General features: G+C 53.9%; 1 protein-coding gene across 1 annotated transcript; it reads right to left on the bottom strand.

Moving 5' to 3' along the window:
- Positions 1 to 6,948: 6,948 nt before the first annotated feature.
- LOC133355226 (protein S100-A1-like) lies at positions 6,949 to 11,239 on the bottom strand. Its single transcript, XM_061572598.1, has 3 exons — positions 11,079 to 11,239; positions 8,854 to 9,016; positions 6,949 to 7,757 (listed from the first exon to the last, which is right to left on the bottom strand). The coding sequence occupies exons 2-3, from the start codon at positions 8,989 to 8,991 to the stop codon at positions 7,596 to 7,598; spliced, it is 300 nt and encodes a 99-aa protein (XP_061428582.1). The 5' UTR covers positions 8,992 to 9,016; positions 11,079 to 11,239; the 3' UTR covers positions 6,949 to 7,595.
- Between the last annotated feature and the right edge of the window lie 5,733 nt (positions 11,240 to 16,972).

Raw genomic sequence — 16,972 nt, forward strand, 5'->3', positions numbered from 1 at the left:
GACACGGATGACACCGCTCTGCACGACAACTTGCTACACCCCTCGTACGACGGCGGTTACGGTCCACCCTGTCCGTGTTGTTGGCGCGGGTGGGTGGAGCAGTCGTGGGCGCAGTGGCGGCTGCAGCGCACCGCCGCTGCGAACCCGGCGACTCCCGCTCGCCGCCAGCGTCCCCATCGTGGACGTCGCGGTGACGTCACAGGCCTGGCTATGTGACGTCACTTCTCCTGCCTCTCACTGTACGTATGTTGAACTTCTTTCGCACCGTACGCAGCCAACCGTGCACGTCGGAGGTGCAGGGGAAGGACAACAAACCAAACACAAAAATCAGTTCTAAAGAAATTAGTTTTCCATTTACATTTACAAGTGCATAGCTCCAGTGGCTTCCTAATAGTCTTTGGAGGAAAAGCGTTCCAGACGGCTGCAAAAGCGCATCAGAAAGTGCGCGATGCAGTGTCCGTCTTTGTCCAATAATGAGCCAAAAGCCCACGACGAAGATAGCACGAACAGTCTCGCGCTCTGTACATGCAAATAATGTTCGTCGATTTTCCAGCCACTCTACGTGTGACTTCCCAGAATGTGGTGCTAATTGTATCGACCCTGGAGGGCCAGTGATGATGGGTTAAGTCAACCAAATACCAGAATTTCCCCTTTAACCTTCGGGTCTGGAGGTCGGTGGCTCTATTAAGAGTGCCACGCAGTCTGTGTAAGGCTAGGGGTCTCTGTGTGAGTCTTTGGATCTCCATGTGAATCTAGGGTCTCTATGCGAGTTGATGGATATCTGTGTACGTCATTGGTAACATTTGAGGACCCGGTTTAATCACAACTCAGTCTGTGTGAGTCTATGGGACACTGTGAGAGTATATGTCTTTGTGTGGTTGTGTTGGTCTCTATGTGATTCTATGGGTCTCTGTGTGAGTGTTTTGGTCTCTGGGTGATTCTGTGGGTCTCTGCGTGAGTCTATGGGTCTCTGAGTCTATGGGTCTCTGCGTGAGTCTATGGGTCTCTGTGTGAGTCTATGGGTCTCTGCGTGAGTCTATGGGTCTCTGCGTGAGTCTATGGGTCTCTGCGTGAGTCTATGGGTCTCTGTGTGAGTCTATGGGTCTCCGTGTGAGTCTATGGGTCTCTGTGTGAGTGTGTTGGTCTCTGGGTGATTCTGTGGGTCTCTGCGTGAGTCTATGGGTCTCTGAGTCTATGGGTCTCTGCGTGAGTCTATGGGTTTATGTGTGAGTCTATGGGTCTCTGCGTGAGTCTATGGGTCTCTGCGTGAGTCTATGGGTCTCTGTGTGAGTCTATGGGTCTCTGTGTGTGTCTATGGGTCTCTGGATGAGTCTATGGGTCTCTGTGTGAGTCTATTGGTCTCTGTGTGAGTCTATGGGTTTCTCGTGAGTATATGGGTCTCTGTGTGAGTCTATGGGTCTCTGTGTGAGTTTATGGGTCTTTGCGTGAGTCTATGGGTGTCTGTGTGAGTCTATGGGTCTCTGTGTGAGTGTGTTGGTCTCTGTGTGAGTCTATGGGTCTCTGTGTGAGTCTATGTGTCTCTGTGTGAGTCTATGTGTCTCTGTGTGAGTCTATGGGTCTCTGTGTGAGTCTATTGGTCTCTGTGTGAGTCTATGGGTTTCTGCGTGAGTCTATGGGTCTCTGTGTGACTCTATGGGTCTCTGTGTGAGTGTGTCGGTTTCCGTGCGAGTCCGTGGGATCTCAACTCAGTTTCATAGCCGGCAAGGAATGCGCCCGTCGCACCGAGCCAGGCTTCCCCCGCTCTCGCCCTCTCACTGTACACTCTCGCGCAGGGGAAATGCTGTTCGCGCTCCGAGAGTGAGCTCTAAACATAGCGGCAGGGCACGGCGCGCTGGCAGGAGGCTTCCTCCTCCTCCTCCGCCCGGGCCAAGTGACTCAGAGGCTCGGAGACTCGCCCGGGAGGGGGGCCACGCAGGGCGGCCAGCAGTCGGAGCCAGAATGCCTTTGACAGAGCGGAACCCGGGGGGGCTGGGGGGGAGCATAGTGCCTGAGGAGCAGGCAGTAGATAGCAGCAGCAGGCAGCAGTAGCAGCAGTAGCAGTAGCAACAGCAGCAGGCAGTAGATAGCAGCAGCAGTAGCAGCAGTAGCAGTAGCAACAGCAGCAGGCAGCAGCAGTAGCAGCAGTAGCAGCAGCAGCAGGCAGTAGCAGCAGCAGGAAGCAGCAGCAGTAGCAGCAGTAGCAGCAGTAGCAGCAGCAGTAGCAGCAGCAACAGCAGCAACAGCAGCAGCAGTAGTAGCAGCAGGAAGCGGCAGCAGCAGACAGCAGCAGCAGTCAACAGCAGCATGCAGCAGCAGCAGACAGCAGCAGCAGGCAGCAGCAGTAGACAGCAGACAGCAGCAGCAGGAAGCAGCAGCAGTAGCAGCAGCAGGAAGCAGCAGCAGGCAGCAGCAGCAGGCAGCAGCAGGATCAGCAGCAGACAGCAGCAGCAGCAGGCAGCAGCAGCAGACAGCAGACAGCAGCAGCAGGAAGCAGCAGCAGGCAGCAGCAGTAGCAGCAGCAGCAGGAAGCAGCAGGCAGCAGCAGCAGATAGCAGCAGCAGGCAGCAGCAGCAGGCAGCAGCAGATAGCAGCAGCAGGCAGCAGCAGCAGACAGCAGACAGCAGCAGCAGGAAGCAGCAGCAGGCAGCAGCAGTAGCAGCAGCAGCAGGAAGCAGCAGCAGTAGCAGCAGATAACAGCAGCAGGCAGCAGCAGCAGGCAGCAGCAGCAGCAGGCAGCGGGACAATGGTTGAAAACTTTCACTCGGCGTGAGTGGAGCGCGTCTGGTGCCACCCGTGGCAGAGCGGTGGCGCAGTGGTTAGCGCACTGCGCTGTGCTGAGGCGTCACAGAGACGGCCACGGCCGAGGCGGTCGGGGCAGCTGCTGTTGGCGAGCCCCTTAGTGAGGCCGGCACAGCGCACACGAAGTTAGCACCGCCTCTGCGTCCCGTGGCTGTGCTGACGATTTGCAGCATCGCATCAGCTGCTTGTTAAAGGGCCGAGATTCGAACGTCGAGTCGAGTTTGGCCGCAATCCTCGAAGCGGGGATAGCGCTCACCGCTGCGCCACCGCTCCATCCCCCACGACCCGCAGCAGCGCCACGCCGCTGCCTCTCAGCGCATGAACCCAAAAGCCCCGTGGCCCCCCCCCTCCCACCCCCCCTCACCCCTCCCCGCCTTCACCATGGGCACGAGAGGGAACGCGTAATGGGAAAGGAATGGTGACCTACATAGAGAGAAACGACAACTAATCTATGCCTCGTTAACCAGGTAAAGCCCCCAGTGAACTAGCTCTTGTTCAGAAGCTACCCTGTATGATCCCTCCCTGTGCTGCAGAGTGAGTGGAGTTTGTATGATCTCCTCCTGTTATACAGAGTGAGAGTGAGTGGAGTTTGTATGATCTCCCCCTGTTCTGCAGAGTGAGAGTGAGTGGAGTTTGTATGATCTCCCCCTGTTCTACAGTGTGAGTGAGTGGAGTTTGTATGATCTCCCCCTGTTATACAGAGTGAGAGTGAGTCGAGTTTGTATGATCTCCCCCTGTTATACAGAGTGAGTGGAGTTTGTATGATCTCCCCCTGTTCTACAGAGTGAGTGAGTGAGTGGAATTTGTATGATCTCCGCTTGTTCTACAGAGTGAGTGAGTGAGTGGAGTTTGTATGATCTCCCCCTGTTCTACAGAGTGAGTGAGTGAGTGGAGTTTGTATGATCTCCCCCTGTTCTACAGAGTGAGTGAGTGAGTGGAGTTTGTATGATCTCCGCTTGTTCTACAGAGTGAGTGAGTGAGTGGAGTTTGTATGATCTCCCCCTGTTCTACAGAGTGAGTGAGTGAGTGGAGTTTGTATGATCTCCCCCTGTTCTACAGAGTGAGTGAGTGAGTGGAGTTTGTATGATCTCCGCTTGTTCTACAGAGTGAGTGAGTGAGTGGAGTTTGTATGATCTCCGCCTGTTCTACAGAGTGAGTGAGTGGAGTTTGTATGATCTCCCCCTGTTCTACAGAGTGAGTGAGTGAGTGGAGTTTGTATGATCTCCGCTTGTTCTACAGAGTGAGTGAGTGAGTGGAGTTTGTATGATCTCCCCCTGTTCTACAGAGTGAGTGAGTGAGTGGAGTTTGTATGATCTCCCCCTGTTCTACAGAGTGAGTGAGTGAGTGGAGTTTGTATGATCTCCGCTTGTTCTACAGAGTGAGTGAGTGAGTGGAGTTTGTATGATCTCCCCCTGTTCTACAGAGTGAGTGAGTGAGTGGAGTTTGTATGATCTCCGCTTGTTCTACAGAGTGAGTGAGTGGAGTTTGTATGATCTCCCCCTGTTCTACAGAGTGAGTGAGTGGAGTGTGTATGATCTCCGCCTGTTCTACAGAGTGAGTGAGTGAGTGGAGTTTGTATTCTCTCCCCTTGTGCTACATGGGTTTCCTCCTGGATCTGCTGTTTTCTCCTCTTACACACACACAGTGTAACTGCTATCGGCCAAAACCATATCCCAATGATGAAAATCAACCGCAAAATACTCAACTGGGATTGCAGTTGAGTAATAAAAGCCTTGAGACTCGGCGAGGCGTTCCTGGGTAGACGAGAAGAAGAAGAAGACGAGAAAGAGGGATTGGGCAGCAGAGAACGCAGCGAGAAGGGACGGCAGTGGCCGGTGGTCGAGACGAAATTCAGAATGGCAGCTAAAGGAGGGAACATCGGCTCGTGACCGTGCGAGGGCTGGGTCCCTCGTTCACTCACTCAACCACTCGCATACCCACTCACTCACGCGCTCATTCTCCCACACACTCACGCACTCACCCACTCACACACCCACACACTCACACTCTCATTCACCCACACACTCACCCAATCACTCACACAACCACCTACCCACTCACACAACTACTGACTCACCTACTCACTCACCCACCTACTCACTTACCCACCTACTCACTCGCCCACCTACTCACTCACTCACCTACTCACCCACCTACTCACTCACCCACCTACTCACTCGCCCACCTACTCACTCACCCACCATCTGGCTCACTCACCACACCGCTTCTCTCTCTCTCTCTCGGCTTCTCCCCTCCCCACTCGGCTCCGCTTTGCGAATTCACGCCCCCCCCTCACCAGCCCCACCGCTCCTGACCCCCCACAACCACCCACGCTCATCCAACAACAACCACAACCACCCACAATCTTCCAACAACAACCACAACCACCCACGCTCTTCCAGCAACAACCACCCACGCTCTCCGCCCGTGAGGACGACTCTGACACCGGTGCTGTTTGTCGCTGCCCGCCACACGGCGTTGGCCCTTCGGGCCTTGCTGATGTGTATGTGTGGTGTGTATGTGGTGTGTGTGTGGTGTGGTGTGTGTGTGGTGTGTGTGTGGTGTGTGTTGTGTGTGTGGTGTGTGTGTGGTGTGTGTTGTGTGTGTGGTGTGTGTGTGGTGTGTGTATGTGTGTGTGGTGTATGTGTTGTGTGTGTGGTGTGTGTGGTGTATGTGTGTGTGTATGTGTATGTGTGTGTGTGTTGTGTGTGTGTGTGGTGTGTGTGGTGTGTGTGGTGTGTGTTGTGTGTGTGGTGTGTGTGTGGTGTGTGTATGTGTGTGTGGTGTATGTGTTGTGTGTGTGGTGTGTGTGGTGTATGTGTGTGTGTATGTGTGTGTGTGTTGTGTGTGTGTGTGGTGTGTGTGGTGTGTGTGTTGTGTGGTGTGTGTGTGGTGTGTGTGTGGTGTGGTGTGTGTGTGGTGTGTGTGTGGTGTGTGTTGTGTGTGTGGTGTGTGTTGTGTGTGTGGTGTGTGTGTGGTGTGTGTATGTGTGTGTGGTGTATGTGTTGTGTGTGTGGTGTGTGTGGTGTATGTGTGTGTGTATGTGTGTGTGTGTTGTGTGTGTGTGTGGTGTGTGTGTTGTGTGTGGTGTGTGTTGTGTGTGTGGTGTGTGTGGTGTGCGTGTGTGTTGTGTGTGTTTGGTGTGTGTGTGTATGTGTGGTGTGTGTGTGGTGTGTGTGGTGTGTGGTGTGTGTATGTGTGGTGTATGTGTGTGTGTGTATGTGTGGTGTGTGTGTGTGTGTGTTGTGTGTGTGTGTGGTGTGTGTTGTGTGTGTGGTGTGTGTGGTGTGTGTGGTGTGTGGTGTGTGTGGTGTGTGTTGTGTGTGTGGTGTGTGTGTTGTGTGTGTGTGGTGTGTGTATGTGTGGTGTGTGTGTAGTGTGTGTGTGGTGTGTGTGGTGTGTGTGTGTGTTGTGTGTGTTTGGTGTGTATGTGTGTGTGGTGTGTGTGTGTTGTGTGTGTGTTGTGTGTGTGTGGTGTGTGTGTATGTGTGTGGTGTGTGTGTATGTGTGTGTGGTGTGTGTGTATGTGTTGTGTGTGTTGTGTGTGTGTAGTGTGTGTGGTGTGTGTGTGGTGTGCGTGTATGTGTGTGTTGTGTGTGTTGTGTGTGTGTGGTGTGTGTGTATGTGTGGTGTGTGTGTAGTGTGTGTTGTGTGTGTGGTGTGTGTGTGGTGTGTATGTGTGTGTGGTGTGTGTGTGTGTTGTGTGTGTTTGGTGTGTGTGTGTGGTGTGTGTGTGGTGTGTATGTGTGTGTGATGTGTGTGTTGTGTGTGTGGTGTGTGTGTGGTGTGTGTGTATGTGTGTGGTGTGTGTATGTATGTGTGTGTGGTGTGTGTGTGTTGTGTGTTGTGTGTGTGTGGTGTGGTGTGTGTGTGTGGTGTGTGTGTATGTATGTATGTGTGGTGTGTGTGTGTGGTGTGTGTGTTGTGTGTGTGTGTGGTGTGTGTGTTGTGTGTGTGTGTGGTGTGTGTATGTATGTATGTGTGGTGTGTGTGTGCGTGTGGTGTGTGTGGTGTGTGTGTGTGGTGTGTGTGTATGTGTTTGGTGTGTGTATGTATGTATGTGTGGTGTGTGTGGTGTGTGTGTGCGTGTGGTGTGTGTGGTGTGTGTGTGTAGGAAGGGGGTTGAGCCCCAACACTCGAGACGCGGTGCACTGAGCGAGGTTTTTATTGCTGAGCTCCTCGACAACAGAGGCGGTGGGGGGGGGGGCGCGGAAGGGGGGGAGTAGAAGGGGGGGGTGTCGCGGCGCGTGGGCAACACGGTGGGGGGGCCGTGGTGGAGAGGGGGGAACTGTGGAGAAGCGACGTCGCAGAGTTCGTGTGAAGTAAACAAAACGAATCATCGACGCGATATGAGACACCCAACTCGCACCCACGCCGCCCACCCGTCATGGAATTTGCGGACACCTCTCAGGGTCGCCACTCCCTCCTCCAGCGCGCCGCGTGTGGCACAGGGCGACTCCGAGTGGGGGGGGGGGCTGTCGCGGGGGGCCATGGAGGTTTTGAGAGGAGCAGGAGGAGTGAAATGAGAAGGTGGTGATGGAGGAAGAGGAGTCGGGTGAGAAGAGGGTACGAGTTTTGGAAGGAGGAGGTGGTGGTGGTGGTGGTGGTGGTGATGGAGGTAGTGGTGGTGTTGGGAGATGTGGAGGAGGAAGTGAAGTGGGAGGAGGTGGTGGAGGAGGAGAGAGAGAAGGTGGTGGTGGTGGTGGTGGTGGTGGACGAGGTGAAGGAGTGGAAGCAGAAGAGACGATGGGATGTTGACGGAGGAGGAGGAGGAGGAGGCCGGTCTGCTCCACCAATCAGATCTTGCCCGCGCTCTCGAGGTACTCCTTGAAGAAGTCGCTGCAGGCCACGGTGAGCGCCGCCACGAGGATGATGAACTCCTGGAAGTCGACCTCGCCGTCCTTGTTGGAGTCCAGGTCCTTCATCACCTTGTCCACGGCGGCCGCGTCCTTCTGACTCTGCTCTCCACAGCCGCGCGACCGCGTGAACGTCGCGGTGGCTCGACCGCTCGGAGGCCATCGTGATCATCGTTGTCGTCAATGTCCCCATCGTTGTCATCACCATCATTGTCATCATCATCACCATTGTCATCATCATGATCATCATTTGTCATCATCATTGTCATCATTGCAATAGTCATCATCATCGTTAAGGACACCATCATCTTCATCATCATCAAGATCATCATCGTCATCATCATCGTAATCATCATCATCGTAATCATCATCATTGTCATCATATTCAGCATCAGCATCATCAAGGTCATCATCATTGTCATCATCATAATCGTTATCATCATTTTCATGATATTCAGCATCAGCATCATCAAGGTCATCATCATTGTCATCATCATCGTAATCATCATCATTGTCATCATCATCGTAATCATCGTAATCATTGTCATCATTGTCATTATATTCAACATCAGCATCAAGGTCATCATCATTGTCATCATCATAATCGTCATCATCATTGTCATCATATTCAGCATCATCGTCATCGTCGTCATCGTCGTCATCATCGTCGTCGACGATGCGAACCTCACAACAAAAGTCAAGGAGAGCCACCACAAACAAAGACTCTCGGGGCGATTCAGTCAGGAGCGTCCTGCCCGCGGATGTCTGGCTAATTCCTTATTGGACATTGAGGCATCACAGAGACATAAACACGGGCACGCACGAACAGAACATGCACATGAACACACACGGGCATGAACACAACATACACACGCACGTGAACATACGCATGAACACTCACGTGAACACACACAGGAACACACGCACATGAATACGCATGAACACGAAAACGTGAATACACATAAACTCACGTGAATGTTCGTGAACACGCAGACGTGAACAAACGCGTGTGAACACGCGCACGTGAACATATGCATGGACACAAGCGCTTGAACACGCGCATGAACACACTCGCGTGAACAAGTATTCGCGTACACACAGGCGCGTGAGCACACCCGTGCGTGAGCACACACGCACGAACACGCGCACTTGAACGCACGTCAGCACGTGCACACTTCTGTTCACGCGCCGCGCTCACCCCGAGGAATCCGCTGAGCTCGTTGGTGAGCAGGTCCTTGAGCTCGCCCTTGTTCAGCTTGTACTTGTCGCCCTCCTTGCCCGAGTAGGCGTGGAAGACGGCGATCAGCGTCGTCATGCAGCCCTCCAGGTCAGACATCGCGCTCGCTCAGATCGCCGCTCGCCTGCCGCGGGGCGTGGGGGCAGTGCGCGCGTTCAACTTCGCTCACACCGTACTTAGCCAACCGTGCTGTGTGAGTGTTGAACTTCTTTCGCACCGTACCTAGCCAGCCGTGCTGTGAGTGTGTGTTCAACTTCGCTCACACCGTACCTAGCAAGCCGTGCTGTGAGTGTGTGTTCAACTTCGCTCACACCGTACCTAACCAACCGTGCTGTGAGTGTGTGTTCAACTTCGCTCACACCGTACCTAACCAACCGTGCTGTGAGTGTGTGTTCAACTTCGCTCACACCGTACCTAACCAACCGTGCTGTGAGTGTGTGTTCAACTTCGCTCACACCGTACCTAACCAACCGTGCTGTGAGTGTGTGTTCAACTTCGCTCACACCGTACCTAGCAAGCCGTGCTGTGAGTGTGTGTTCAACTTCGCTCACACCGTACCTAGCAAGCCGTGCTGTGACTGTGTGTTCAACTTCGCTCACACCGTACCTAGCAAGCCGTGCTGTGAGTGTGTGTTCAACTTCGCTCACACCGTACCTAGCAAGCCGTGCTGTGAGTGTGTGTTCAACTTCGCTCACACCGTACCTAACCAACCGTGCTGTGAGTGTGTGTTCAACTTCGCTCACACCGTACCTAACCAACCGCGCTGTGTGTGTTCAACTTCGCTCACACCGTACCTAGCAAGCCGCGCTGTGTGTGTTCAACTTCGCTCACACCGTACCTAGCAAGCCGTGCTGTGAGTGTGTGTTCAACTTCGCTCACACCGTACCTAGCCAGCCGCGCTGTGTGTGTTGAACTTCGCTCACACCGTACCTAGCAAGCCGCGCTGTGTGTTGAACTTCGCTCACACCGTACCTAGCCATCCGTGCTGTGTGAGTGTTGAACTTCGCTCACACCGTACCTAGCAAGCTGTGCTGTGTTTGTGTGTTCAACTTCTTTCGCACCGTACCTATCCAACCGCGCTGATGTATGCCAAAATAAGCAAACAACCTAGACAATGTTGACCAGTTCTTACAGTGCTGAGAAGACGGTAAGTCACATGTACATACACATCATTAATACGTCGTACTGGTCTCTACAAAGACAAAGATCCCCCGAATAGCCTTAACAGATTGTTGGGGCAAGTGCTGTTAGCGAGCACCTTTGATGCCGGCACGGCACACGAGGGGGTGGGGTGACCAGCTCCACGCCCGGCCGCCTTTGCCTCCCCAGTGGCGATGTTTACACACCGCATCTAAGTTACTCATTTGAGGCTGAGTCGACCTAGGAGAGGCTCATGACCAGTTCAGATCATCGTCACCGGTGTTGGCCGTGAGCGGGAATCGAACTCGGGTCGCCGGGTTCGTAGCGCAGCGCGCTGACGGCTACACTACCGCTCCCCCCACCCCATGTACAGACACACACACATGTACAGACACACACACGCACACACATGCACACACACACACATGTACACACACACTCACACACACACTCACACACATGTGCAGACACACACACATGTACAGACACACACACTCACACACACTCACACACATGTACACACACACTCACACACATATACAGACACACTCACACACACTCACACACATGTACACACACACACATGTACAGACACACACACTCACACATGTACAGACACACACACTCACACATGTACAGACACACACACACATGTACAGACACACACACTCACACACAGACACATGTACTCACACACATGTACACACACACTCACACACAGACACATGTACTCACACACATGTACACACACACTCACACACACGTACAGACACACTCACACGCATGAAACAACGCCATCAATGTACCGTGCGTTGAACTTATTTCGCACCGCACGTAGCCAACCCGTGCAACTCGCCTCGTGCCCCTGCCACTCACCCCGCCGTGACCGGCGTGGTGAAGTATGGTCGAGGCACCCACCGTGACCCCAAGCAGCACGCGTCGGGGATTGGTGCGGCAGGGGAGAGGCGGTGGTGGCCGGGCGGGTGGGCGGGAGGCCGTTACATCCAGCAGTGGATGTAACGGCCTCTGAGCCGCCTCGCACTCACCTTGAGATGGGAAGGAATCGAAGGAGCTCGCAGGCAGCCGAGACGGGTGAAGGAGGCTCGGGGAAGCTTGCGGATTGAGATGAGAGCGCTCCCCACCCGCCTCTTTATACGGTGATTGGGGGGGGGGGGGGTCTACAATCAGCTGCTGGCTCCCTGTCAAGTGGCAGATACCATTCGTGGGTGCCAGGGTCGGGGGCCTGCACCGGGCACGCAGCAGCAGCAGCAGCAGGAATGTCACGGCCCACTCACGTAATTGGCATGTGGTGGTGCATCACGGTGGAACTCACCGGAGACGGGGTATTAATATAAACAGCGCAGCAGACGGCGGCGTGTGTGTATATATAGCGGCTGTGTGGCCACCGGCTTACACACAGCGCAGAGCGCAGCATGCACACGTGCAACATGCAGTACACACAGCGCAGAGCGCAGCATGCACACGTGCATCTTGCAGTACACACAGAGCGCAGCGCAGCACACACACCACATGCTGCACCACGCAGCATACGGTGAGGGAAAAAAGTATTTGATCCCCTGCTGATTTTGTACGTTTGCCCACTGACAAAGAAATTATCAGTCTATAATTTTAATGGTAGGTTTATTTGAACAGTGAGAGACAGAATAACAACAAAAATCCAGAAAAACGCATGTCAAAAATGTTATAAATTGAGATGCATTTTAATGAGGGAAATAAGTATTTGACCCCTCTGCAAAACATGACTTAGTACTTGGTGGCAAAACCCTTGTTGGCAGTCACAGAGGTCAGAAGTTTCTTGTAGTTGGCCACCAGGTTTGCACACATCCCAGAAGTTATTTTGTCCCACTCCTCTTTGCAGATCTTCTCCAAGTCATTAAGGTTTCGAGGCTGACGTTTGGCAACTCGAACCTTCAGCTCCCTCCACAGATTTTCTATGGGATTAAGGTCTGGAGACTGGCTAAGCCACTCCAGGACCTTAATGTTCTTCTTCTTGAGCCACTCCTTTGTTGCCTTGGCCGTGTGTTTTGGGTCATTGTCATGCTAGACTACCCATCCACGACCCATTTTCAATGCCCTGGCTGAGGGAAGGAGGTTCTCACCCAAGATTTGACGGTACATGGCCCCGTCCATCGTCCCTTTGATGCGGTGAAGTTGTCCTGTCCCCTTAGCAGAAAAACACCCCCAAAGCATAATGTTTACACCTCCATGTTTGACGGTGGGGATGGTGTTCTTGGGGTCATAGGCAGCATTCCTCCTCCTCCAAACACGGCGAGTTGAGTTGATGCCAAAAAGCTCAATTTTGGTCTCATCTGACCACAGCAATTTCACCCAGTTGTCCTCTGAATCATTCAGATGTTCATTGGCAAACTTCAGACGGGCATGTATATGTGCTTTCTTGAGCAGGGGGACCTTGCGGGCGCTGCAGGATTTCAGTCCTTCACGGCGTAGTGTGTTACCAACTGTTTTCTTGGTGACTATGGTCCCAGCTGCATTGATATCATTGACGAGATCCTCCTGTGTAGTTCTGGGCTGATTCCTCACCGTTCTCATGATCATTGCAACTCCACGAGGTGAGATCTTGCATGGAACCCCAGGCCGAGGGAGATTGACAGTTCTTTTGTGTTTCTTCCATTTGCGAATAATCGCACCAACTGTTGTCAACTTCTCACCAAGCTGCTTGGCGATGGTCTTATAGCCCATTCCAGCCTTGTGTAGATCTACAATCTTGTCCCTGACATCCTTGGAGAGCTCTTTGGTCTTGGCCATGGTGGAGAGTTTGGAATCTGGTTGATTGATTGCTTCTGTGAACAGGTGTCTTTTATACAGGTAACAAGCTGAGATTAGGAGCACTCCCTTTAAGAGTGTGCTCCTAATCTCAGCTCGTTACCTGTGAAGTATGGGAATTGACGGCAGGAACTTCTTGACGGGAACACACTTTTTATTAAATCTTTACGTGTCAAAATACAACGTGTGGTCTCCTTTCTTCCGACTTCACACTCCACTAATCTCGTGTAAACTCTAGGCCTCTGGCTACACACGATACCCTTCACTCGTGTAGACCCTACGCCTCTGGCTACACAATACACTCGACTCGTGTAGACCCTATGTCCCTGGCTACACACACTGCATTCGGCTCGTGTAGACCTTATGCCTATGGCTACACACACTACACTCGCCTCTGGGTTACACAGAGTCCCGGTCCCGTTAGGACAGCGGGACTAGGTACCGCAGGGCCCTAGGTCTTCATCCCCGTCTTCATTCTTCGCTGGTTACACACTGCCCTCACGCCTGTGTGCATCCCCTTTTATAGCCCCTGCTCACGAGAGACGGAGCTGATGCGTACGTCGACGTGAGCATCGCTCCTTAGTGAACCAATCACGACGCACTCTCTCTACGATCCGTTTTCCCCAGCGCGTGTTAACGCTCCTCCACCAATCACACCGCGCTGCCACCCGGTCACTCCCTCTCAGCGCGTCACCGGCCCACAGCCAATCATTACCCCGTAACCCACGACCCCGCGCTGACCCCTGATCCTCCACCGTCAGCGCGCGTCACCACATACACAGCCAATCATTACTCGCTGGCATACGATCCCTCATCCCAGCGCGTATCACCTCTACATCACCCCCTCCCACATAGCTTGCAGCCGGCCCGGCTGTTAACCAACAACACAACCTAACGTCAACGCAGTAATAAAGAAACCCCACCCCCCCAGTGTGCCCCGTAACGCAACAACAACAACACAACAACAACACTTAAATAAGAAGCAATATACAGCCCGACGAACAATACAGTAAAAGCGAACACCGTAAAACGAACACGCCAAGTGTCACTCCGACTAAACGCAGTGCCGAGGCGCTCCGGCTGCCTCGACTCCTCACGTGGTAGGTCACACAAAGTAGCGCGACCTAGCGCGAGTCCGTCTGGCCGGTCCGTCGTATGGGACGGGACGTTGGCGACCGTCCGGTGGCTCCGGCCGCTCAAGATCCGGCCGCCGGTGGTCGGCAGCTGTCAGTTCCGAGACACCTGGGAGCGGATCAGGCGGAGACATGTGAGGAGCAGGCAAAGACAATTCCCCCTCAGGGTCGCCGGTCACGTCACATGCTCGGCCCTCATGACACAAGGGGAGGCCATACGGAGGCGAGAACGGTTTCAGTCGGGAGGGGTGGACGTACCAACGGCGTTTTCCCCATTTTATCTGAACGCACTGGGGGCGTGCAACCCGCACGACCTCCACGGGTCCCCGCCATGGCTTCAACAATTTAGGTGACGTAGCCAAAGGTGCCTGAGGGCAATGCAGCCAGGCCCTGTCACCTGGTTCCCAATTGTGCACGGACACCTTCCGTGCCCGCAACCGCTCGTTTGCAATTTGGCGAGCCCGCGAATTAAGCCGTGCGGCCTCCCTTGCCTCTGTCAGCTTATGAATATTAAATTTAATATGCTCTGCCAATTTCGAATTAGTTCGTGGTGCGGGCAGACCCAGCTGCGTTTCCATGGGCGGGTCGGCTTCCCGACCGTACATCAGATAAAACGGGGAAAATCCCGTAGCTGCATGGGGGGCCATTCTATACGCGGCGAGGACCCCAGGGACCTGCAGGTCCCAATCAACATGTGCCTCACACACCTCCTGGCACAACATAGAAGTCAATGTCCTGTTAAGCCTCTCCACCATCCCGTCCGTCTGCGGGTGGTACGGGGAGGTACGCACCTTCTTGGTACCCAACAGGTCGCACACCTCTTGCAGTAATTTACTCGAAAAATTTTTCCCTTGGTCAGTCAGCAAGCGTTCGGGAGCCCCCTTGTCCAGGACGTAGCCCTGGACAAAGGCGTCCGTCACAGCCGCCGCCGACTGGTTGGCGAGTGGCCACGCCATAGGCCACCGGGTAAAATATTCGACCCCCACCAACAGGTACTTATTACCCCTAGGCGTGACCGAAAAAGGCCCCAGAATATCGAGTGCAACGAGCTCGTTAGTGCGCGAGACCTGGATGGATTGCAGCGGTGGATTAGCTGCCACGGGCAGTGGTTTCCGTCTGGCGCACTCAACACAACCCTTCAGAATATTCACCACGTCACCCCCCATTCCCGGCCAATAATAGTCACGCTGAAGCAGGGCAAGCGTTTTGTTAACTCCCAAATGCAAGAGGCGTTCGTGTGCGGCCAAGACAACCTTCCCCCTCACAGCAGAAGGCACCACAATCGCATGCCGCCGGGACAAACTGTCCCATCTCATCAATAGGCCTTGCTTAAGCTCGTAGGAGCCAGTTCGGTCGTGGTTACCTTCGGAACCCCCCGTCTTGCGGCGCAATGCCAGCAGGGAGCTGTCCGCCATTTGGAGACGGCCCCACTCAATCAATGACAGTGAGAGCAGCGAGTCCTGACCCCCAGGGGTAGCGGGACCATCCCCAATTGGTGTGCTCGCGGTCGCAACCAACGCCTCCCTACCTTCCGTAACCGGCGGTTTACAGCGCGCCGATCCCGATAAGCACGCACATTTGTGACAAGGCAACAACCGCGACAGGGCATCGGCATTTGTGTGTCGCAACCCTTTACGGTACGTAGTCGTAAACTGATAGTCCTGGAGGACTTCCAACCACCGCGACAATTGGCCCGAGGGCTGGGCGACCCGCAATGAATACTGGAGCGCCGCGTGGTCCGTCCGGACCGTGAAATGACGACCATAGAGATATGGCCTGAATTGTTGTACAAAAAAAACAATGGCAAGCAGTTCGCGACGGGTGACGCAGTAGCGCTGCTCTGCCGGCGACAACACCCTGCTACCATAGGCGACCACTCGTTCGACCCCTCCAACGACTTGGGACAGCACTCCCACAATGCCCGTGTTGCTAGCATCCGTGTCTAGCAAGAAGGGACTCGCGAAGTCCGGATAGCGCAAGGGTGGGGCCCTAACCAAGGCGTCCCGGAGGGAGCAGAATGCAGCCTCCTCCTCCGGTCCCCATCGGAACTTCACTCCTTTCGCCGTTAGAGCGTGCAAGGGTTTTGCAATGGTGGCGAAGTGCTCAACGAATCGGCGATAATACGAAGCAAAACCGATGAAACTGCATACGTCTGACACTGACGTGGGCGTCGGCCACGAACTGACACAGTCCGTCTTCGCAGGATCGGTAGAAATCCCCGAAGAGTCGACAATGTGACCCAAGTACCTCACGGATTTACGAAAAAGGTGGCATTTGGCCGGTTTAAACTTTAATTTAGCCGATCGCATTCGCAAGAACACCCCTCTCAATCGCTGGAGGTGTTCTTCGAACGTTTTACCGAAAACAATGACATCGTCAAGGTAAATGAGGCACGTATCCCACTGCAAGCCCGCCAAAACCAATTCCATAAGACGCTGAAACGTCGCCGGAGAGGAGTGAAGTCCCATGGGTAACCGATTAAACTGAAACAGGCCCCCTGGAGTCCGAAATGCAGTCTTAGGCTTAGACTCTTCGTCGAGTGGCAACTGCCAGAATCCGGATAATAAATTAAGAGTCGAAAAGTATCGCGCACCAGACAATGCGTCGAGAGACTCGTCCATCCTGGGGAGCGGATACGCGTCGGCCACAGAGATCTTATTCAGGCGACGGAAATCGACGCAAAATCGCAGGGACCCGTCCTGCTTTTTAACGAGCACAATAGGTGCTCCCCAAGGACTGGAGGAAGGCGAAATAATGTCGGCTTCTAGCATATCGTTAACTGCCGACTGAACATGTTCCTTCTCAGCAGGACTCAGTCGGAAGGGATTTTGCCTGACCGGTGCCGCATCGCCCGTTTCAATGTGGTGGCGTAGCAGGTCCGTGCACCCAATGTCATACTTATGTTTACTGAAGACATCCGAAAATTCAATCAGCAACCCGCGCAGCGCACCCAACTGTACCGCTGACAAATCGTCAGAGTCCGCGCACAGCGAATCAACCCA

The sequence above is a fragment of the Lethenteron reissneri genome, chromosome 50 (assembly GCF_015708825.2).
Source record: "Lethenteron reissneri isolate LAM-NWPU_2019-01 chromosome 50, ASM1570882v1, whole genome shotgun sequence".
In the NCBI taxonomy this organism is placed as follows: domain Eukaryota; kingdom Metazoa; phylum Chordata; class Hyperoartia; order Petromyzontiformes; family Petromyzontidae; genus Lethenteron; species Lethenteron reissneri.